The following is a 24,353-nucleotide window of genomic DNA, read 5'->3' as shown; positions in this document are numbered from 1 at the left end:
GGGGGGGGAAACAATGTACTTTTAAAAACTGGCAATATACAAAAAATAATAATAAATTCAGAGTCTCATGTTTTTTTCTTTGAAATTTGTATTATATATTAGAATGTTATAAATAGTTATTAATTATTAAAAATCTTATTATATCAAATGATTTTGAGCCATACAGACAGTTTGTACTCTACAGAGAAGGAATTCAAAAAGTATCTCTTTACAATCACATTAGATTCCAGAATTCAAAATAAGTAAGGGAGAAATCTTCCCGACAGCAAGTCAGTATAGATGATAACAGTATACCTTCCTAGATAGATGATGATGTTTCAGCAAAAATATGAAAGAAGAGAATCTCTGGTTATCTGTGGAGTGTCTGTATTGGTTTTTGTGACTTTAGTTTTAAGTTTTGAGGATTGTGGGTATTTTTACTTCTGATATCTTCATTGGTATTTGTGACTGATGTTATGAGGGCCTGGGGAGTGCAGATGATTTCACTTAAACTAGATATATCACAACTTTACTTTTTGTCGCAGACACATATTTCTAAATATACAATTTACATAAGATACCTGCTACCATTTCAGGATTTTATTCAAAGGTACAGATAGGATGATGTTAGGGGCATTGAGAGTATCAGTATTTGTATGGTTTGAGAAGAATTGGGAGTTTGTGTGATGTTAGGGGGTTTGCTTGTTTTTGTGTTTGGAGGATGTGAGAGGGATTGGGAGTATCAGTATTTGTGTGGTGTGAGAGGGTTAGTATTGGTGTTTCGGTGAAGTGAGAGAGTTTGCGAGTATGTGAGAGGAATTATTAGTATTGGTGTTTCGGTGGTGTGAGAGGGTTTGCGAGTAAGTATTTGTGTGGTGTGATAGGGTTTGCGAGTATGTGAGAGGGATAGTTAGTAATGGTGTTTCGGTGGTGTGAGAGGGTTTGCAAGTATGTGAGAGGGATTGTTAATATGGGTGTTTCGGTGGTGTGAGAGGGTTTGCGAGTATGTGAGAGGGTTTGTTAGTATTGGTGTTTCGGTGGTGTGAGAGGGTTTGCGAGTATGTGAGAGGGTTTGTTAGTATTGGTGTTTCGGTGGTGTGACAGGGTTTGCGAGTATGTGAGAGGGATTGTTAATATTGGTGTTTTGGTGGTGTGAGAGGGTTTGCGAATATGTGATAGGGATTGTTAGTATTGGTGTTTCGATGGTGTGAGAGGGTTTGCGAGTATGTGAGAGGGATTGTTAATATTGGTGTTTTGGTATTGTGAGATGGTTTGTGAGTATGTGAGAGGGATTGTTAGTATTGGTGTTTTGGTAGTGTGAGATGGTTTGTGAGTATGTGAGAGGGATTGTTAGTATTGGTGTTTTGGTAGTGTGAGATGGTTTGTGAGTATGTGAGAGGGATTGTTAGTATTGGTGTTTAGGTGATGTGGGAGGGTTTGCTAGTATTGATGTTTTGGAGTTACAATACTATCTTTGATAACATTCCGACATGGGTGGAGAACTGATATAGAACCAACAGAGCTCATTATGTAGTAGCCACTTTTATCTGGCCTTATCTATTTCCTCAAGCACTCACTTAGAGTAAGTGATAATGTTTCTCTATTAATAAACCATCGAGATAAAAAAGATATGCAAATTTTAGACAGCAGAATACACATTATTAGTAGGACTGTAAAATATGAAGAAATCCAAGGTACCTTATAAAACCTGAGTAAAAAATGACTTCAAGTCCAAGGTTTGAAAGATTTAAAGTCTCACCAGTAAGTTTGTAAGGAAATAAAGAATATTTTTATGAGCTATAAATCTATAAATCCTAAGTAACCCTGGAATTTATCAGTCCCCTGGAGACACCAGGAATTAGCTCTAAACTTTTACTACAAAGCTAAAGGAGTAAAAGTAATTAGTTCTCTATAGGAAAATATCATTATTAGTACTAAGTATACAGTGTAAGTTGACAGTACGATTTCTTGGGACACATATCGTCCTCAGCAATATCTCCAGCAAGTGATTTGTTGGGGACACACATTACTATCCTGATATCTTCAGAATCTGTAGATGATAATGACTAGTATTGACCTCTAGGTATTCTCTACATGGTGTATTTTCTTTTTGTATTTGACAGAATCTTCAGGGATCCATTCAGTTGCCACGATCACTCCTAAACAGCAGTGGAGAGCTGGACAGTGATACACTCCACCTCCAGTTTATACTGTACAAGGAGACAAAACTCTTCCCCATTACTACACCATTCCATGATGATCCTGCTATTGGGAACCATTCCCGAATAGCCATTGTCTCCAGTGTACTCTCTGCTAATGTCTGTAAGTCTATCGCAGGTGTATCAATAAGATTTACCTGTTACTTTCAATGTAATTTACCTGGATATTTACCTGTAGCTTCCAGTAAGATTTACCTGTAGCTTCCAGTAATATTTACCTGTAGCTTCCTGTAAGATTTACCTGTAGTTTCCAATAATATTTACCAAAAGCTTCCATTAATATTTACCCCTAGCTTCCAGTAATATTTACCTGTAGCTTCACGTAATATTTACCTGTAGTTTCCAATAATATTAACCAATAGCTTCCATTAATATTTACCTGTAGCTTCCAGTAATATTTACCTGTATCTTCACGTAATATTTACCTGTAGTTTCCAATAATATTAACCAATAGCTTCCATTAATATTTACCTGTAGCTTCCAGTAATATTTACCTGTATCTTCACGTAATATTTACCTGTAGTTTCCAATAATATTAACCAATAGCTTCCATTAATATTTACCTGTAGCTTCCAGTAATATTTACCTGTATCTTCACGTAATATTTACCTGTATCTTCACGTAATATTTACCTGTATCTTCACGTAATATTTACCTGTAGTTTCCAATAATATTAACCAATATCTTCCAGTAATATTTACCTGTAGCTTCCAGTAATATTTACCTGTAACTTCCAGTTAGATTAACCTCTAGCTTCCAGTAAGATTTACCTGTAGCTTCCAATAAGACTTACATGTAGCTTCTAGTGATATTTACCTGTAGCTTCAGGTAAGATTCTTGTAACTTTTTTATATTATTTAGCTGTTGCACAATTAATAACTTCAGATTACAGAACATCATTTTTGATATTGGTCTTCCAAGCAACAATAATTTGTATTTGTTGGAATTTGAATTTTTAATTACCTCTTCTACCTTAGTTTGCATATTAAGAAGGAGATAGTTATCATATGTGATACTGTGATATGATATACAGAACTGAAATAATTTTGTTTAACTTTACAGCTACCCCTATCAAGAACCTGACAGAACCAATTGTCCTCTACTTCAAAACACAGCGGCCATCTAAGAATCTAGTGGCAGCTTACTGGGACTTTGAGGCCAATGGTTAGTATGGACCCATTTGTAGTCTGGTAGTGTCCTAATGGGGCTTTGATGTCAATGGTTAGTATACACACATTTGTAGTCTGGTGGGGCCCTAATGGGACTTTGAGGTCAATGGTCAGTATAGACCCATTTGTAGTCTGGTAGTGCCCTAATGGGACCTTGATGTCAATGGTTAGTATGGACCCATTTGTAGTCTGGTAGTGTCCTAATGGGACTTTGATGTCAATGGTTAGTATACACACATTTGTAGTCTGGTGGGGCCCTAATGGGACTTTGAGGCCAATGGTCAGTATAGACCCATTTGTAGTCTGGTAGTGTCCTAATGGGACTTTGAGGCCAATGGTTAGTATGGACCCATTTGTAGTCTGGTAGTGTCCTAATGGGACTTTGAGGCCAATGGTTAGTATGGACCCATTTGTAGTCTGGTAGTGTCCTAATGGGACTTTGAGGCCAATGGTTAGTATGGACCCATTTGTAGTCTGGTAGTGTCCTAATGGGACTTTGATGTCAATGGTTAGTATACACACATTTGTAGTCTGGTGGGGCCCTAATGGGACTTTGAGGTCAATGGTCAGTATAGACCCATTTGTAGTCTGGTAGTGCCCTAATGGGACCTTGATGTCAATGGTTAGTATACACACATTTGTAGTCTGGTGGGGCCCTAATGGGACCTTGATGTCAATCGTTAGTATACACACATTTGTAGTCTGGTGGTGATATACTGGGACATTGAAGCCAATGTTTCCTGTAATTAAGGATAAGCCTGAAATCTGATATGTCTTTTACATTTGCTGGTCTTAGGTAATAATTGTATTATATTGTTGTAGGTGGCTATGGCGACTGGAGGACAGACGGCTGTCAGATCATTCCGGACCCAAATGTGACTGTCGTTCACTGCTTCCATCTCTCCATCTTCACCATCCTGGAGGTAAGTTATAAAGTTAATACACAGTACTCATGAAGTTATTGTAATAGTCCAGGATTCTGGGTTATAGGTCTTGGCCACAGATAGATTGTCATTTACTAGTGTTGATGAGAATGAAATGTGTTAACAGTGAATGTAATGATAATCACTTCCTAAAAATATATTTCTGATGCGAGGATTAGTGACAGGATCACCTGATCAGTAACTACAGCATAAATGTCGTAGACTGACATATAATGGTCATTAGCGTCTTATAAAGCTGTGGTTATATTGCTAATTATATAGATATTAATGATATGGATAACGTAATGTTAGAATAGATCAGTGTTATTGCCATAATGTGTTATTCTGTAGAAAATTGATTTTATAAAAAAAAAAAAGTGAATTTGTCAGAACATTTAGCAGAGTAAAATTGGATGTAACAATACATTTGCTGTCTGGCTACCTATGTGAGGTTGTTTGCTGTGTGCCAACCTATATGAGGAAATATTTTTGTGTCACCAGGTGAATAGCTCTAGTGAGTTAGACAGGGGGATGATGTCGGGGACTTTACACCTGCTACCCTACCCTGTCTATGTAGGCAGCTGTATCTGTCTCATCTGTCTCATGGCTGTCATCATCACCTATGTCTCCTGCTTCAGGTAAGATATGTTTCATGGTTGTCATTGTTGCCAATGTCTCCTGCTTCAGGTGAGTTATCTGTCTCATTGTTATAGTCATCACCTGCACCTCCCGCGTCAGGTAAGGTTTACGTCTCATGGTTGTCATCATCATCTATGTTTCCTGCTTCAGGTAAGCTAATTAATTGTTTCAACAGGATTGTTTAGTAGTAAACAAACACATTTACTCTACTGGGCTTTTTTTTTTCACAGGCATATGTATGATACCCCAACTTTATAGGATGTATTGTAATATTTTCCTTCCATCAATGCCTTCATCTGTAGCAAAAACCTTTGTGTATAAAATATCTCCCGACTCCTTCAACAATGGTTTAGCTTGTATTAACACACATTATTGTAACCTGTTATACCACATCTATGATCATCTATTAAAATTAGAGGGTCAGAGGTCAAACTTAAAGCTTTTTGAAATAATGTCAGGTTCCCTGAAGTCCTCAGTAACTCTAGATCTGTTGTAATTCATTGTTGTGTGGTTGTGTATCAACTCTATCCATAATTGTCTCTGTTTGATTCTGTAGGTTTATCAACGTGCCTAAAAAGCTGAAACACTCTGTGATCAACATCTGTATCAGTATTCTGTTACTACTGATCGGCTTTACCATGGGAGTGAAACGTACAGATCACCACCTCGCCTGTCAGATTGTGGGCGTCGGCATCCACTACCTCACCCTGGTCGCCATGTTCTGGATCACAGTCACTTCATAGTAAGATATTAGACATGGCTACCTGGCTGAAATACCAGTAGTGTTAAGCCAACTGCAGTAGAGAGGGGAAATCTCTCAATTCCATTGTACTACTTATAATTAAATCAAATGAACAAGACATTCCTATAAATCCTTGTATTTCTTTCTTTTTTATTTTTCATTCTTTATATTATTTTGATTAAAGCCACTTATATCAACTACAATATTCCAAGGTCCTGGAATTGATGCTGTTGGTGTAAAATTTATCTTTCATGAAAATTGAGTGGTGAACAAGATACAAAGGTTTTAAATATAAACTACATGATGTGATAGGGGAGGTAATCCAATTGCATTTATTTTCACTAAAATTAAGTGAAAACAGTATTTATTGTAGAAAAGATAAGGGGTTCAATCTTTTTACAATAAATTCATTATAAATCTTTAATGGATGTAAACTAAAGGTGCTGTTCTGATAGAAGTGTAGTTAAAACTCATGAGTTAGCTTGAAATATTTGCTGGATATTTGTTAGAATGAGTGCAGCTACAAACAAAACAGGATACAATTGAACCTTGTTCATTGTGACATTTCTCTGAAGTCAATTCTCTGATGAATGACACCAGAGTTGTGCCAATGTGCTCAATTGATTTGTATTCTGCCTAAACAAAACTTCATCTTTTTTTTGTTTTTGTTTTGCAGCAATATGCTTAAAAAGTTCAATAAAGTAAACAAGCCACCGGCCCCACCCCCAGAACCAGTAGCCATGCCTTTACCCCCAAAACCAATGTTACGCTTCTACCTTTTGGCCTGGGGAGTGCCACTCATTGTGTGCGGCATCACTGTGGCTGTCAGCATTGACCATTACTCAGAGCCTGATTAGTAAGTATACACATACAATAAAATCAACAGATATTCCCTGTAGTTTTTCATATTTTATCGGTTTTATTATTTGTTCTACCAGATGATATTTCCTACAACATATTTAAAAGTATCCAAAGTTACATTTAAGAAAGTCTTATGCTGTGAAAATAGAATGTACATGTATTTACTATAGAAGAAAAAAAGGAGAAAGAAAAAAATGTAATGCTTCATTCAATGTTTTGTATCTTTGTCCAAAAATTGACATTGATAAATGGTATGTTATCTGCCTTCCACAGCTGTTTCCTGTCCTGGGATCCAAGTATTGGAGCATTTTACAGTCCGACAGGATTACTGGTGGTATTCAACTTAATATTTTTCCTGAGAATTTCCCGAGTGATTCACAAGACGACCAATAACCTGAATGAGACAGACAATACAGAAGAGGTGAATGACATCGAACTAACACAAAGTCCTGATGATGGTACCACAGAGATACAGGCACTCACCAGCACACGACGACCACCAGAGGAGGACACGGAATCAATTGCATCAAGTGTCATGGATATGGAGCGTCAACCAATAACACAACTCTACGCTGTGGTAGCCATGTTGTTCCTGTACATATTATTTTACACATGTGCAGGATTTGCTGTTGCGCAACCTTTCAAGAGTATAATCCCCCATCAGGAGCTTATATTTAGTTATTTGTATGGACTTACAAGCAGTGCATTTGGAATATTTATGTTGGTGTATTTCTGTCTGACAAGGAAGGATTCATGTTCTAGTTGGAGGCGATTTTTCTTCTGTGATCAAAATCCTGTGTATGATGTAAATTATCAAGGAAGTAATCATGTTGCTCTGTCAAATGGTCATGTGGTTCATGCCAACAATGATGTAGACATGGAGAACAAGAACTACAACATAACACAGGAGGTGACAGACGGACCTGTGAAACAATCCAATATCAATCTAATCCCTGCCCCGCCATTTCTCAGTGATAGGGAGAGCTCTGTAACAGGGCCCCCAGACCCTAACAATGTGCCAAGTTTCTATAATCCTAAACAAAATGGCATTGCAAAGAAATTTTGGGATAGACAACGTCATCATTCAAAGCTTATAACAAAAGAAATGACTAAGGATTTAAATGGTAGTGGTACTGATTACTTCTCTGGCTCGGAGGCCAATCACCGTGGAAATACCAGTGACATCAACACACTTATGAGTATAGAGATACAAATTCAGCCTAATGGGATTAATGGCAGATCAAACGGAGTGTCTCCTCCGGCTTCATCACTGCCATTGTCTCAGCAGAATCTCTATCCTACTCAGCTTCTACTGCCAGCCATAAAGGGCTCCAGTGGACTTATACCAAAGTTCTCCATGTTGCCGCTGGACCGTAATATAATCCCGCCTGTCGGTGGGTCTGTGTCACCAATCACAGTAACTACAAGTCCATGCTGTAGCACAGTATCTTATACGGGATCACAGGTTGCCCCTGCCCATGGGAGATCACCCAGTGCCTGCTCTCTGGGTATGCGGCCATACCCCAGTGCTTTTACTCCTGTAGCCCCTCGTAACAACACTCTACCAAAGCAGGGCAAAAATCCCACACCTCAGAATAACGCTACTTCTACTAGTCCTACACAGGATTATATGATGCGGAATGGCTCTGTGCCTCGTCTCAGAGACTTTGATGGTCAAAGTCAGATAAGTGATGTATGCCCTCGTGAAAAACAATGGGGCATGCAAGTGACAAATAATTACTTGAATAATAATCATAATAATAATCAGGCTGCGCCAGGGTATGACCCATTGTCACGCATCAGTCCACAACAACAACAAGTGGGCTGTACATATAAACAGTATGGCTCAGTGGATGAACATATAACATCGGAGCGCCCTCCTCCGGCCTACCATTTCTCTCGTGCGAGGTCGTCCTCAGGAGGGTATAGTTCTGATACAAGTGGAAGGATCCAACGTAAACATGAACAATCGTTCCTTCAGGAAGTTCATCAGAGGATCCCTAGTGATAATAATAAAAAGGCAGTGCAGGATCTAAATCATACACAGTCCCCCCCACCACTGCCTCCCCATAACAAATCCCCTGTGACTTCTGACTTGTGTAATAATACCAAAGTCTTCACCACACATGATTCTGATAGTCAGATACATGTCCGCAGGAGTCGTGGCAATGACTCTGATCACAACTCAGAACCAACATCTCAAGCATCTCATCGAAGACGACATCGGTCACATGACCCACAACATCGTCATTCAAAACATCATAAACAAAGTGCCAAAAAGCAGCATTCTTCGTCTGCTGAGTGGGAGGGTACACCTCGTCCTAAAATGATACCATATGCTTATGTCAATTACCACTATCATGACAGGGTTCGGCAAAAGCTCCAACGGAAACATGGGGCATTTCCTCAACTAATGGAGGATTCTAGCTCCAGCAGTGACAGTGAGGGACTTGACGATATTTGGGTGATGCAGGACAAAAACAAAAACAAGAAAGAGACCAGTGTGTAGCCAGGAGGGCTCCCCAGCATTATTTATTTCAGCAATTAGTTGTGTAAATTTGATGTCATCTCATTTTATGTTAGTTGCCAAAGTCTTCATTTTTTTTTGAAAGAGATGAACAAAAATGTTTGTATTTATTACACATAATACATATTTTTAATATGATTGTATGACATGATTTTAAAGACAGAACTTTGATTTTATAGATTGTGTATTCATTTTTTTGACCATGTGTAGTTGAGTGAGAAACTTTGACTGAAGTATCAATGCTAACAGAAATTCTATTAAATTAGCAATCATACTTCTGTCAAATTCTGAGTGCATTGATTTTCCAGAACTTGGTAATTACATTTTTCTTATTAAGAGTTTTTGTGTGTTTGTGTCCATAAGTCTGTGTACCTGTGTCCATAGGGTCCATGTATCAATGAGTCTGTGAGTCTGCTTTGAGTAACTGTGTCTATAAAGTCTGTGTGTCCTTGGGTCTGTGAGTCTGCTTTGAGTAAATGTGTCTATAAAGTCTTTGTCCTTGAGTCTGTGAGTCTGCTTTGAGTAACTGTGTCTATAAAGTCTGTGTCCTTGAGTCTGTGAGTCTGCTTTGAGTAACTGTGTCTATGAAGTCCATGTGTCAATGAGCCTGTTTGTCTGCTTTGAGTAACTGTGTCTATAAAGTCCATGTGTCCTTGAGTCTGTGGGTCTGGCTTCGAATACCTGTGTCCACAAAAAGTCCACGTGTCAGTGAGTTTGTAAGTATTTGTGTGTGTCTGTGTATCGGATTGGCTGTCTGTGCAAAAATATCTTTTGAGCAAGCATGATAACACGGGCAAATTGAAGACCTAGCTGGCTATATTTTACCATTTTGTACAAGTTTTTTCTTCTCTACCTCAGCTAATTCTAGTTACAATGTGTTCTGTTGCTGCTACAGAAGGATGTTTGGACTGAATCTTCAGACAGTCTGACTTAAATATCAAATCTACATGTGTTTATGATTTTAGATATTTTTGTTCACTGTATTATGGATAGTTTTTTGGAAACTGTTTCTTTCTAAATGTATATGAAATCATGTGAAAAGCAAAATAAACTGCCAAGTGACACAGAAGATTTTATATATACCAGTATATATATTCTGACCGACTTTGTCAAATTAGGTTAAAAAAAAATACAAAATGTAAATATAATCTTTAACAGCATTACAATTTCTGTTTGCTAAGTGACATTCTTCACACCATTAACAGTTCTAGTGTTCATATTTCCTGCAGTTCTTTTTTTGTTCTGTTTTTTTTTGTTATAAATCTGTTGCTCTTCTACAGACTTTTGAAGAAACAAAACTTTGTTAGTGTGACCCTCTGAAAATTGCATTTTACATTTAAAATTATGACTTAACAAAGTTCAAATTAGTGGAGTACAAAAAGTTTATGAATGAAGGAAAGTCTTTTCATACAGTATCAAACATTTAGCATTATTAAGACATATTTAAAACCTAATTCTTTTACTCTCATGCTTAGAAGGAGGATAGGCAATTATTTGTTGTAGCATCAAATCCATAACTGTATGTATCATTTGTTAACGATGTTCAAAAGACATGTTTAAAAAATAAGAGAAAAACTCTCAAAAAAAAACAAAAAACAAAAGAATTGAAGGTTCATCAAGGTAAAAACCTGCTATTTTTCATCACCACTTCAAGAAGAATTTGGGGAGACTCTGTCACCTAGTTACACCTTTTTCATGGGTTAGTGCCCCAGGTTTTATCGTATATAAAACCTGGTACTTTTCATGGGTTATTGCCCCTGGTTTTATCATATATTAAACCTGGTACTTTTCACGAGTTAGTGCCCCAGGTTTTATCATATATAAAACCTGGTACTTTTCATGAGTTAGTGCCCCTGGTTTTATCATATGTCTAACCTGGTACTTTTCATGAGTTAGTGCCCCTGGTTTTATATATAAAACCTGGTACTAGAACCTAGATAAAAGCAGACAGTGTATAGTTGGGAATGTTTACCTGGTCACAGACAATGTAAAGTTAGGAGTGTTTACCTGGTCAGTGGTGCTGATATCGGCTTTATCTCAGTGCACGATATAGATATTCCGTTGTGAAAGTGTTGGTGCTAAGATCTTTCAAAAGCTTTAAATGTTTTATCATCTATAACAATACATGTTTTATTTCTTGTAAAACATATTTTACATTAGACAACTGGTCATACATTACCTGTTTTTACTGATGGATTTTAAGTACTTTTTAGTCCGTTCAGTCTTTGATTTTTCATGGTTTTCCATTTTTCAGTCTAAATTGTTTTGTTTTTAATGCATTGTCACACAATGTAAGCATTAGTGTTTTAAACATTTCTAATAATGATGTTAAATTTACTACAAATACTTCAACCTGTAATCATTGTCTACAAATGTTTCCTATTAAACCAAAACAGTTTTGTGATTATGTGGTGCTTATGGTTTGCTAAAAAAAGTGCTTTATTTCATCTAAGTTGATATTACACAGTATTCATTTCATGTATTAGCAGAATTTGTTAAAGGGATACAGAAATTACCAGAGAGAATAGTACTTAACTTGTAACATAAGCATTTAAACTGCACAGCTTTAAATCTAACTGTAAGCATTACTTTATGTATTATAATAAACATGGTACTTTTCTCAAATTTGTGTAAGCAATTGAGTTGAAAGTTTTTTTCAAAGTTTGAACATTGTCTTCTTGCATCATCATGTTGCAGTTTTTGGATATGACCAAGTGTAAGGCCATTGATAAAATATCCCCTGGGGTTGGTCGATTCATCCTTGGATGGCTTAGGTCAATACTTAAGGATGGTTTTTCATTTTATAGATAGTAAAAAACAGCAGTGTGAAATTTACTTTCTGTATGGCCCAGGTCAAAATCATAGCATTTGTTTGTTTAACTGGTGTTTTATGTAAAGCTTAAGGTGATTGCAATTTTTGTTATTTCATCGATAAGGGTAAGATCTACAATCAACTTTGTTCAGAATTATCTAATGTATTTTTTTTTATTTTAATATTTTCCCATCATTTATGATAATTCAAATGGCTGTAGTTGTTGTCAGAAAAAACATGATGAAAAATTAAAAGGTTTGAAAAGAAATGGCACTACATCTTCGATATTTATTGAATGTTGGATTTTCTTTGTTTTTTAACTGTCAGTCAGTGATAAGGAGAGGTATGGGTGTCTAGAGAATTTTTATAAAATTTTGTCAATATTTTCATTTGGCAAGGTTTTAGCTGATCATTTTACAAAGTACAGATGGGAAAGTTTGAAGATTTTAAGTCAATTTACATGAAAATTTAATTTCTTCTATTATATTAAATGATTCAGCAACAGTATGATAATCATGCCAGTTAGTAGGTCAGTAAGAGATAATACACTGAGTCAGGATTATTTCAGAATTAAATAGACACAGAAAAGCTTTAATCACAGAAAAACGTGTGCTTGTCAAGTGAAAATGAAGTTTTTATGTAAGTGATGTATGTGAACGATGTGTAAGATATCTGGTAGGTGTACCAGGAACATCACAGCTGTATATACTTGTACAGTGTATTTCTTTATATCATGTAAGTGAAATGCAATAAGGCCATTATTGAAAAACTGTTTGTGTGTAGACTTAAGACCAGTAGTGACCAACATTCTTTATCATCATAATGTTTGATCTACTTCTGTTTTACTCTGCGTAATCAATGTTTTGAGAACGTTTTAATAAATAAAGGCTTTCAATGTTTGCTGTTTAAAGTTGTTTAAGAAATTTCAGATACAAGTATTTAATAAGTTGCTGCTAATCTGATGCATTTATATTGTCCTTATACAAGATGTTTGGACAAAGAGATCTAGTGTTTTGATTGGTTTACACCTTTAATACTCCTCCTAAAATATATTTGATATTCCAGGGGCAGGATATATTTTGAATGTCTTTTCCTCTACACCAAACAATTAGTCAGCGATGGCCTTGTTACAAGTATGTAATCCATTGTAGGTGATAGGGTAATGGACATTTGTAACCAACATCCAACAATTTTCTGGTGTTGGCCTCAATATAAGTGTGACGTTTGTGACCAACATCCAACAATTTTCTGGTGTTGGCCTCAATATAAGTGTGTAATAGGTTGAGGCCAGAATCAAGCAAAAAGTTGAGGTTGGCATCAGTATAATCATGTGAAAATTCAAGGCCAACATCCAACAATTATGTGGTCCTTGTTTGCTTCAAGTGTGTGATATTTGAGGCCAACACCAAACAATTTGTTTGTGTTGGCTTTGGAGTAAACTGCCAGGAGAACAATACGATTGTGTGAAATGACCTCGGTACAGGTCATTGTGTTGTAAAATACCCTCCAATTCTGTAAATAAAACCAGTAAATCTTAAATTATAATTTTGCTATATATTTATATCTTACAAACCCCAGAATTGTTTTGTTGAAAATGCAACAATTTACTACAGCATACTTTGCATGTCTTACACTCAAACACTTCCTGACATGAAGGCCTGTACAATTCATTTTGTTCATGTAATTGTTTTACATTTCAATGAAAATGACCAAAAGAAAGTTGGCCAAATTACAGTTTTGATACCTCTCCATGAGCTTTTTTCTGGAGTCAGAATAACCAAGATTTGAGTTTTTGCCATAGAATTTCTGTAAGGAAAATGTGAAATCCTTAGATTTAGTGATTTAAGGTCTATTTCATAAAAGATACATTTCAGTGAAGGATATAAAATTAACGAGTGAAAGATTGTGTAATTGGGAAAGGAGGAAGAAATGTGATGGAGGTTGTCTCCCTTGTGTTGTGCCATGTGATGTTTATATATATACAAACTTTATCATAAAATCTGTCGAGTTTATACATGAATCTTTTTTGTATTGTCATTATACTTTTTGTGACAAATATGATAAATAAATTTTTAATGATACAACTTCTTGGTTTGTTATGATTATTGAAGTAGAATCAGTACAGGGATGAAAGGAACTACCGGTCACCTGAGAGATTCTCAGACCGGGCTCATCCCGTCTCCATTACTTAGAAGGCATTTTGATATCTAATGTTCTTTCAAAATTTTTCTTGGCAGGAATAGATCCCACCAAATGCATTTACTAAATTGGTCATGTTCCAACAGTGCAGAGAGCGAAAGTGATTGTAACCCTTGGAGTATGGAGGATACATTTCCAATCATTATTAGTGTCCTTAACGAGATAGGATGAGTCGTGACTACTTAAATGCCACGTCCCTTTATTCTAGAATGTCTTAGAAAGTCATCTCTATCCATTTTGCATGCAGGTTCTCCCTGCCGTGACTGTTATAGGTTGTTAATGAACTTAAATATGGTGTCCACTTCGCGATGTACACGTCCTGTTAGTAAATGCACTTGGTGGGGTCTACTTAGTATTACATGCCTCTAAGGAGTTTGTAAAACTGACAAAAGTGAGTATGGAGCGGTCATAGGTTTCCGGACGGTCAAGCTGCCAAATTGGTTGAAGAGAAATAATTTATGAGGAGTCTTCCCCTTCTTTTGTAAATATCAAACGTTGGGTGAGGACAGCTTTCAATCAATACAAGTCCGAAAAACTCTTAACACCACACAAACTAATGAGGAAAACCAAAGTATTACTAGTTTGTGAGTTTGTAATAGCAGCAGGCCTTTCATTTGGATCCATATACAGCGTACATTATGACAAGCTACTGAAGGATAACAACATTCATATTTATTACCATTGCTTGGGAGAAGCTTCATCTGTAGAAGGGATGGGGGCTGGAATCTATTTATAGATTTAGGATTAGATTAGCTCAAGGCCCGAGAGGAATCCATGGCATGGAATCACACAAGTTCAAAGCCACGATGTCAAGTAAGAAGGTTATGCCAACCATATTTCAGGAAATCAGTTCACATGCCCATGGGGCATCAATTCATGAGAAATATTACGCTAGACTACTGCGAAAGTCATTCAAGGAGAGGGTTCAGCTCCATGAGAAAACTCACATGTCCACACCCATCACGGAGAGGGTTCGGCTTCACCAGGATAACTCACTTGTCCACACCAATGTGTGAGAGGGTTCGGCTTCACCAGGATAACTCTTCTGTCCATACCCATCACGGAGAGGGTTCGGCTTCACCAGGATAATTCACTTGTCCACACCCATCACGGAGAGGGTTCGGCTTCACCAGGATAATTCACTTGTCCACACCCATCACGGAGAGGGTTCGGCTTCACCAGGATAATTCACTTGTCCACACCCATCACGGAGAGGGTTCGGCTTCACCAGGATAATTCACTTGTCCACACCCATCACGGAGAGGGTTTGGCTTCACCAGGATAATTCACTTGTCCACACCCATCACGGAGAGGGTTCGGCTTCACCAGGACAACTCTCCTGTCCATACCCATCACGGAGAGGGTTCAGCTTCACCAGGACAACTCTCCTGTCCATACCCATCACGGAGAGGGTTCGGCTTCACCAGGACAACTCTCCTTTCCATACCCATCACGGAGAGGGTTCAGCTTCACCAGGACAACTCTCCTTTCCATACCCATCACGGAGAGGATTCGGCTTCACCAGGATAACTCTCCTGTCCATACCTATCACGGAGAGGATTCGGCTTCACCAAGACAACTCTCCTGTCCATACCTATCACGGAGAGGGTTCGGCTTCACCAGGATAACTCTCCTGTCCATACCTATCACGGAGAGGATTCGGCTTCACCAGGACAACTCACCTGTCCACACCAATCACGGAGAGGGTTCGGCTTCACCAGGACAACTCACCTGTCTATACTCATCACGGAGAGGGTTCGGCTTCACCAGGACAACTCTCCTGTCCATACCCATCACGGAGAGGGTTCGGCTTCACCAGGACAACTCTCCTGTCCATACCCATCACGGAGAGGGTTCGGCTTCACCAGGACAACTCTCCTGTCCATACCCATCACGGAGAGGGTTCAGCTTCACCAGGACAACTCTCCTGTCCATACCCATCACGGAGAGGGTTCGGCTTCACCAGGACAACTCTCCTTTCCATACCCATCACGGAGAGGGTTCAGCTTCACCAGGACAACTCTCCTTTCCATACCCATCACGGAGAGGATTCGGCTTCACCAGGATAACTCTCCTGTCCATACCTATCACGGAGAGGATTCGGCTTCACCAAGACAACTCTCCTGTCCATACCTATCACGGAGAGGGTTCGGCTTCACCAGGATAACTCTCCTGTCCATACCTATCACGGAGAGGATTCGGCTTCACCAGGACAACTCACCTGTCCACACCAATCACGGAGAGGGTTCGGCTTCACCAGGACAACTCACCTGTCTATACTCATCACGGAGAGGGTTCGGCTTCACCAGGACAACTCACCTGTCCACACCAATCACGGAGAGAGTTCGGCTTCACCAGGACAACTCACCTGTCCACACCCATCACGGAGAGGGTTCGGCTTCACCAGGATAACTCACTTGTCCACACACATCACGGAGAGAGTTCGGCTTCACCAGGACAACTCACCTGTCCACACCAATCACGGAGAGGGTTCGGCTTCACCAGGACAACTCACCTGTCCACACCCATCACGGAGAGGGTTCGGCTTCACCAGGATAACTCACTTGTCCACACACATCACGGAGAGAGTTCGGCTTCACCAGGATAACTCACTTGTCCACACCAATGTGTGAGAGGATTCGGCTTCACCAAGACAACTCACCTGTCCACACCAATCACGGAGAGGGTTCGGCTTCACCAGGATAACTCACTTGTCCACACCAATGTGTGAGAGGATTCGGCTTCACCAAGACAACTCTCCTGTCCACACCCATCACGGAGAGGATTCGGCTTCACCAGGACAACTCACCTGTCCACACCCATCACGGAGAGGATTCGGCTTCACCAGGACAACTCACCTGTCCACACCAATGTGTGAGAGGGTTCGGCTTCACCAAGACAACTCTCCTGTCCATACCCATCACGGAGAGGATTCGGCTTCACCAAGACAACTCTCCTGTCCATACCCATCACGGAGAGGGTTCGGCTTCACCAGGACAACTCACCTGTCCACACCCATCACGGAGAGAGTTCGGCTTCACCAAGACAACTCTCCTGTCCATACCCATCACGGAGAGAGTTCGGCTTCACCAGGACAACTCACCTGTCCACACCAATCACGGAGAGGGTTCGGCTTCACCAGGACAACTCACCTGTCCACACCCATCACGGAGAGGGTTCGGCTTCACCAGGACAACTCACCTGTCCACACCCATCACGGAGAGGGTTCGGCTTCACCAAGACAACTCTCCTGTCCATACCCATCACGGAGAGAGTTCGGCTTCACCAGGACAACTCACCTGTCCACACCAATCACGGAGAGGGTTCGGCTTCACCAGGACAACTCACCTGTCCACACCCATCACGGAGAGGGTTCGGCTTCACCAGGATAACTCACTTGTCCACACCAATCATGGAGAGAGTTCGGCTTCACCAAGACAACTCATCTGTCCACACCAATTTGTGGGAGGGTTCGGCTTCACCGGGACAACTCACCTGTCCATACCCATCACGGAGAGGGTTCGGCTTCACCAGGACAACTCACCTGTCCACACCCATCACGGAGAGGGTTCGGCTTCACCAGGATAACTCACTTGTCCATACCCATCACGGAGAGGGTTCGGCTTCACCGGGACAACTCACCTGTCCATACCCATCACGGAGAGGGTTCGGCTTCACCAAGACAACTCACCTGTCCACACCAATTTGTGTGAGGGTTCGGCTTCACCAGGATAACTCACTTGTCCACACCAATCATGGAGAGAGTTCGGCTTCACCAAGACAACTCATCTGTCCACACCAATTTGTGGGAGGGTTCGGCTTCACCGGGACAACTCACCTGTCCATACCCATCACGGAGAGGGTTCGGCTTCACCAGGACAACTCACCTGTCCACACCCATCACGGAGAGGGTTCGGCTTCACCAGGATAACTCACTTGTCCATACCCATCACGGAGAGGGTTCGGCTTCACCGGGACAACTCACCTGTCCATACCCATCACGGAGAGGGTTCGGCTTCACCAGGACAACTCACCTGTCCATACCCATCACGGAGAGGGTTCGGCTTCACCGGGACAACTCACTTGTCCACACACATCACGGAGAGAGTTCGGCTTCACCAAGACAACTCTCCTGTCCATACCTATCACGGAGAGGGTTCGGCTTCACCAGGATAACTCTCCTGTCCATACCTATCACGGAGAGGATTCGGCTTCACCAGGACAACTCACCTGTCCACACCCATCACGGAGAGGGTTCGGCTTCACCAGGATAACTCACTTGTCCATACCCATCACGGAGAGGGTTCGGCTTCACCGGGACAACTCACCTGTCCATACCCATCACGGAGAGGGTTCGGCTTCACCAAGACAACTCACCTGTCCACACCAATTTGTGTGAGGGTTCGGCTTCACCAGGATAACTCACTTGTCCACACCAATCATGGAGAGAGTTCGGCTTCACCAAGACAACTCATCTGTCCACACCAATTTGTGGGAGGGTTCGGCTTCACCGGGACAACTCACCTGTCCACACCCATCACGGAGAGGGTTCGGCTTCACCAGGACAACTCACCTGTCCACACCAATCACGGAGAGGGTTCGGCTTCACCAGGATAACTCACTTGTCCACACACATCACGGAGAGAGTTCGGCTTCACCAGGACAACTCACCTGTCCACACCTATCACGGAGAAGTTTCGGCTAGGATTGAGGACATTTTCCAGCAGATCCAGCATTTCCTATGGGAACCTTCAGTTATTTAATTCCCTAAAACATGGCGCACAAGTGGCACTTTTCATGTTTCAGAATCATTCGGTTGCTTGCTTTTACTTTTACGTGTATTAATTTCATACCAAACACGAAGTGTTTTTTTTTTATTTATTAGTCCTTTTCTAAAACCATTAAACATAACAATTTCATGAACGTGTTTTAATGTTTCATTGAAAAAAAAAATCTTTTTGTTTGATATCACGACGACATTTTAACACGTTAATGCTACATTTACTTTCCTAACATCTGATTATCTGTCCTACTTCCTACCAATTGCTTTGTCACGATACATTGTCGTTCAAGTATAGCCAGCCAATGTCGATTTCTTTCTATATTCCGGAAACCAGTTCCAATATCTTTATATCGTGGTGCTCGATATGACGTAATACTATATCTATGTGGAGAACCAATCAGAATAACGTAATATCCAAACATATTCTTTAAATCATCCAAAACCAGCTTGTTAATACCGCGACGATGCAGATGTTCCTGAGTGTGAAGAGCTGCTGACTTACTGCAGCTGATTTGATGAACTAACACATGAAGCTAGAAATGTCTTGATGGTGTTTAAAGCAGTGTTCAAACAATCTTCACGAAAATGTGCAACACTAGGAAATTGACCGGTGAAAGTAGGTATCTGTAGTATATAGGCTACAGTGAAGGGCCATATAGAAATTGATATCGAATATCGGACACTTTCGCAGAATAGGTATCCCGTTCGTTGTCACTAGTCTATCCCGCTTGATTCGAGACGAGAAATAAAACAGGGAGAGATTTGACCAAGTTGATGGGATTTTGTCTCTGAATCTAGTACCTATTTTCATCTGTGTAAGGAGGTGGTGGGGAAACGGACGCCTCTGTCGTCATGGCAGGATTGGTTTGTCCCATCGTGTCGTATGGCGGACTGCTTCCCAGTGAATTGGGAGGGGGATGAAAAGGTTCGTCTCCATCCTCACCTACTGAAACGAGCCAAGTAAAGGAATGAAGGAGTGAAACAGAGCACATATCAAAACTTACAAATGGGACATCATCTGTGTCCAGAAAATTCAAGCGTCAATTTATTTTACGTAAAGTTTGTGTAAGCGAAATATTTTAAATGATAGTTTCTTTTCCCTCATGTTATTGCTTGCGCATGTCCGACTCATTCACGTCATAGCTCTTGAAGCTACTAAACCAACCACTATGGCCTAGAAGAATAACGTACTTACACACGATATCACTACACTCCGACGGAGTGGCCTCAATTTCATTATCCGTCGGCAGTTCGATTGGTTTTGAATTTTTGTAAATACAAACGACTATGATGACAATAGCACCGATGAAAAGGAGAACACCGACCACAATACCGGCTATCATCCCTCTGTAAGGTAAGATCATATTGGTTAATCATATAACCTCGGTAAGATAAGGTCATATTGGTTAATAATGTTACTTCTCTAAGATAAGGTCATATTGGTTGAACATATTACCGTGGTAAGATAATATCATATTGGTTGAACATATTACCGTGGTAAGATAAGGTCATATTGGTTGAACATATTACCGTGGTAAGATAAGATCATATTGGTTGAACATATTACCGTGGTAAGATAAGATCATATTGGTTGAACATATTACCGTGGTAAGATAAGGTCATATTGGTTGAACATATTACCGTGGTAAGATAATGTCATATTGGTTGAACATGTTACTTCTCTAAGATATTATCATATTGGTTAATCATATTACCTCGGTAATATAAGGTCATATTGGTTGATCATGTTACTTCTCTAAGATAAGATCACATTGGTTGATATTATTACTGTTGCGTATATACCGGCATATTGTTTAACTACAACATCGTCTAGTTACGTGATCATTTATGTGACGCCGTAGATGTCATTGTGACAACACTGACCTTCCTGTAAGAACTACACGGGCTGACGCTGGGAGAATTGATAATCGTATATATGTAAACCTAAGTAAATGATATTTTTAGAATTTTGATCCTAAAACACATATTGTCATTATTTACAAACCGAATGAACCACTACTCGACATAAATGTAATGTCATTTTTTGTTTGTTTTTTTTGTTTTTGTTTTTGTTTTTTGTTTGTTTGTTTGTTTGTTTGGTTTTTTTTTAAATTAAAGATTCCATATCAGTCTATCAACCCTCGGGTTTATCAGTCCCGTGGAATGTCACACTCCTGTCAGTTTTTGATGAATTTTATCTACAGCAATATGTGTAATAAAGAAATATTAACCGCACTTACGCATTGTTCTTGTTCTGACAGCATGTTCGGTACACTGTATAACCACAGCAGCCTGCGTCACAATAGCCGTAGTAGGAGTAGTACTCCTGTCCGTAGGTGTAGGAGTAGGTGAGATACTGGTAACAGAAGTCGCCTGCATCACAACCTGAAATGTACAGGATAACAGAGGACCAATATAACACAAACATAACGTCCTCCATTTGAGATTTTAGATAATCGGCTATAAGTCAACCTTTTGTTGTAGTTAATCAGTGTTTTAAACTCTTATTTTAGAATTTCTTACTGTTTGATGATAAGTTTAATGATTTTAATTTTCCTACTGAAAATTTTCAGTTTCTGGAGAGCAAGCTCCTATTTTCTGTACCCTGTGTACATGTTGCAATTGATTTGACATTCAAGGACTTGCTCTCAATATCATGCAGCTGACAGACGCTCACAGTGCAATGTCTCGAGAGAAGCTGGCGGAAATGTTTTGGAAGTTTTACGGTATTTTTTGCGATATGAAGTTGAGGTTGGTTGATGCTCTATAGTATACCCGCTGGTTCCGCTGTTTTGTTGTTGTTGTTGTTGTTTTTAACCATACCGTGTTTTCATTTGGAAACGTGACATAACTTACTCTGATCGACCAAGATTTACATGACTGGAGTTGTGTATGAAGTAGAAAACGTTTACTTTCCCGGAACACCTGGTTTTATACTCCTTGTATTTTTTCAAGAATCTGCGTATTATTTAGTTAATATTTTGTCCTAATTTTACTGACTTTGAGATTGGACTATGATTCTGATAACATATACGAAGGACACACCAGTGAATACAACATTTTCATTCAAAGAGAATTAGATACAATAGAGCCAAATGATGAATTAAACCTCGTTTTTTTCCAGGACTCGCCAGTAACACCCAAAGGTGACCAAGGAAATCCCAAAATATCAAAATCTAGATTCGGGATGCTCAAGCGCCATTATCAAATAAATTGTCGTATATCTGATAATTACAAAAAGGCAAGTGCATATTTATAATACCCTGAACTGTGTTACCATTCGAACGAATTTTAATGAGACATGCAGGTTACGACAAACCTCGAGGACTAAGACTCAAGTAATCATGATGTCTACCATCTACAATCTCGAAGGTGCAAAGTTTACACCGATATCTTTGGGGTGGGGGATCAAGGGAATTAGACCATGTGTTCCGGATGGGTAAACGTCTCCTGCTTCATCAACGACTCTATGTAAACCTTGATCGATCCAAGAAAGTGACGTCAAATGACAACATTTAAGGTTACCAACAACGAAATCAACCGACATACATACGAACATAGAACACATGAAAGCTTCAATTCGCACGAGAAACTACAATATTTCCCAAAGAGATCATGATGGAGACCATAAAACTTTCCCATAATCTTCATCAATCTGTATCTCTCGAAATCGTGCCGTGAGTTTATCTCTCAGTTGTCAAAATCTTTCACGGAACAAGATCTAAGTACCGAAATCAAATAAGTGATTGAAAATTCACAATATGGTGAAATCACAATCATATTTGTCTTACAGCTTGGTGGTAGTTGTCTCTGATAGTTTCGTCATTCACCGATATTTTCATTAGTGCCAATTCCTTTGAAACAAAACAATTTGTTTCTTGTTGTTGACGGGCAAGTTATATGGTATGACAACAGGACCCATGCGGTCTATACTACTTCTTACGATATATGTAACACGTGTCCCTGTTGCTACCTTGTATAAAACTCAGGACCCGTTTCATATTATCTCGTATGAGTTCTGTAACACATTTTGCTGAGTTCGAGAATAATGAAGGTTTCTTCATAATTGAAATTTTAAATCAAGGAAACTTCCAAAAATGTGTCAAGCGTCTCCGGCTTCATCGAAAACAGACGCCGTACAAATCGAAGTTAATGGAAGGAAGTAATGTCACGTTCTCAAATGGGAACCGCGTTACACTGACGAACAAAAGCATCGGGCATTCGGAAGAGCATTCCAAAGGAAAGAAATATATCCACCTCGTGAGGTTGTAATGATGACTATATAACTTGCATATCTTCATCAATATAATCTCTTGGAACCTTGTATGTAGTCTTTGTTTTCCTGACACGTAAAACATGTATCGAAAACTTTGGACGTGCATGTGGAGAAAAAAAACACACATGAAAGTTGACAACAAGTAAGTTCAGATTTGGATCCTGATGGTCCAAGGAACAAACGTGTTAACATTAAGGTAATCGATTTGCACTAAGTATTGTCTTATCAAAATCCAACAAACACTAATACACACAAGTTAAAACGTGTTCTCCATTTTACAAACCAAATGTAAACAAAGGATAGAAATACCCAGGGCAAAAAATATACTAAATATGCTGCTTTATTTATATTACAATCTATAATTTTTAAACATTTTAGATAATTATCAACACCACAAAGTTAAACACTGGGTCACTTACCTAAAATATTACAAAGTAATATAAGCAGAATATACACGCTAGCCATGGCGGTCGTTCATTAGGCCGAACTAGTTCAGGGTAAGTCGTATTTAACTTAGGTCATATTGTAATCCACTGTGTGATCGAGGGATCAAGGAATTAGTGATATATATATAAATGGCTGATGGTCTTACTGTTTAAGTCTTCATATTGTTGTATATTTAAATGACATTGTTAGGTAGAGAACTTTGCCAGTTATTTGGACATTCCGAACGACCGCTTAATGAAAGTCAAAATAAACGGAGCCTGACTAAAATAAACAGAATAAACACATTTTATAACAAGAATCCACATGGAACGTATCTAATACTTCAGACTATTTTCTTTATACTACAGAGATGTCTAATATTACAATAAAGGAAATATGGGATATCGTTGGTGTCATGTTTTGGAAGACACGAAGTGATAATGAATGACTGTTGTCATTGTCAAATTCGTGACCATTAAGGTCTCTCTACCCTGTGATTACTTCCTACCATATATCTCATTAATTGTCGACAACTAATGACAACAAACTTTGTATATTTCTAGTCACCTGCGCGGTATGAGATCACGTCTGTTCGTTACTTCTTGTAATATAAGGTAGTTGTTGTTGGCCAGATCTATATTTTCAGAAAATGACATTAACGTAGAAAGGAAGGAACTTGCTCTTTCGGAACACCTGGTCTTAATCATATTCCTTTATGATCTCTGTTTACCATACATTTGTAATAATTTCCCCTCATCCTATCGATCTGAAATTTTTATTACGATTTTGTAAACATGA

At 39.3% G+C, this 24,353-nt stretch overlaps 2 protein-coding genes across 2 annotated transcripts in view; one reads left to right on the top strand and one right to left on the bottom strand.

Moving 5' to 3' along the window:
- The window catches only part of LOC132558643 (adhesion G protein-coupled receptor A3-like), a 96,281-nt gene extending 82,326 nt beyond the window's left edge, over window positions 1-13,955 (top strand). The window contains exons 11-17 of the mRNA XM_060223239.1: window positions 2,103-2,301; window positions 3,261-3,362; window positions 4,190-4,290; window positions 4,792-4,928; window positions 5,486-5,671; window positions 6,348-6,527; window positions 6,806-13,955. Coding sequence (XP_060079222.1) covers window positions 2,103-2,301; window positions 3,261-3,362; window positions 4,190-4,290; window positions 4,792-4,928; window positions 5,486-5,671; window positions 6,348-6,527; window positions 6,806-9,041 — 3,141 coding nt within the window. The 3' untranslated portion in view covers window positions 9,042-13,955. The remainder of the gene's footprint in view (window positions 1-2,102; window positions 2,302-3,260; window positions 3,363-4,189; window positions 4,291-4,791; window positions 4,929-5,485; window positions 5,672-6,347; window positions 6,528-6,805) is intronic.
- Window positions 13,956-19,647: 5,692 nt separating this feature from the next.
- On the bottom strand, window positions 19,648-23,594 carry LOC132558647 (uncharacterized). Its single transcript, XM_060223243.1, has 4 exons — window positions 23,549-23,594; window positions 21,094-21,238; window positions 20,019-20,200; window positions 19,648-19,799 (listed from the first exon to the last, which is right to left on the bottom strand). The coding sequence occupies exons 1-4, from the start codon at window positions 23,592-23,594 to the stop codon at window positions 19,648-19,650; spliced, it is 525 nt and encodes a 174-aa protein (XP_060079226.1).
- Between the last annotated feature and the right edge of the window lie 759 nt (window positions 23,595-24,353).

The sequence above is a fragment of the Ylistrum balloti genome, unplaced genomic scaffold (genome assembly GCF_031769215.1).
Source record: "Ylistrum balloti isolate Yb309-2 unplaced genomic scaffold, AGI_CSIRO_Ybal_v1 Utg370806, whole genome shotgun sequence".
Classification (NCBI taxonomy): Eukaryota; Metazoa; Mollusca; class Bivalvia; order Pectinida; family Pectinidae; genus Ylistrum; species Ylistrum balloti.
Note: the sequence above shows the minus strand (reverse complement) of the source record. Positions and strands in the feature narration are given on the sequence as shown.

Bases quoted from the DNA above. Each gene is read 5' to 3' on its own strand.
- LOC132558647 (XM_060223243.1), bottom strand. From the start codon at position 23,594: ATGGCTAGCGTGTATATTCTGCTTATATTACTTTGTAATATTTTAG. The intron at 21,239-23,548 runs GTAAGTGACCCA...TGTACATTTCAG, and splicing joins ATTACTTTGTAATATTTTAG to GTTGTGATGCAGGCGACTTC. The intron at 19,800-20,018 runs GTTGGTTTAGTA...GGCTCGTTTCAG, and splicing joins TATTCTTCTAGGCCATAGTG to TAGGTGAGGATGGAGACGAA.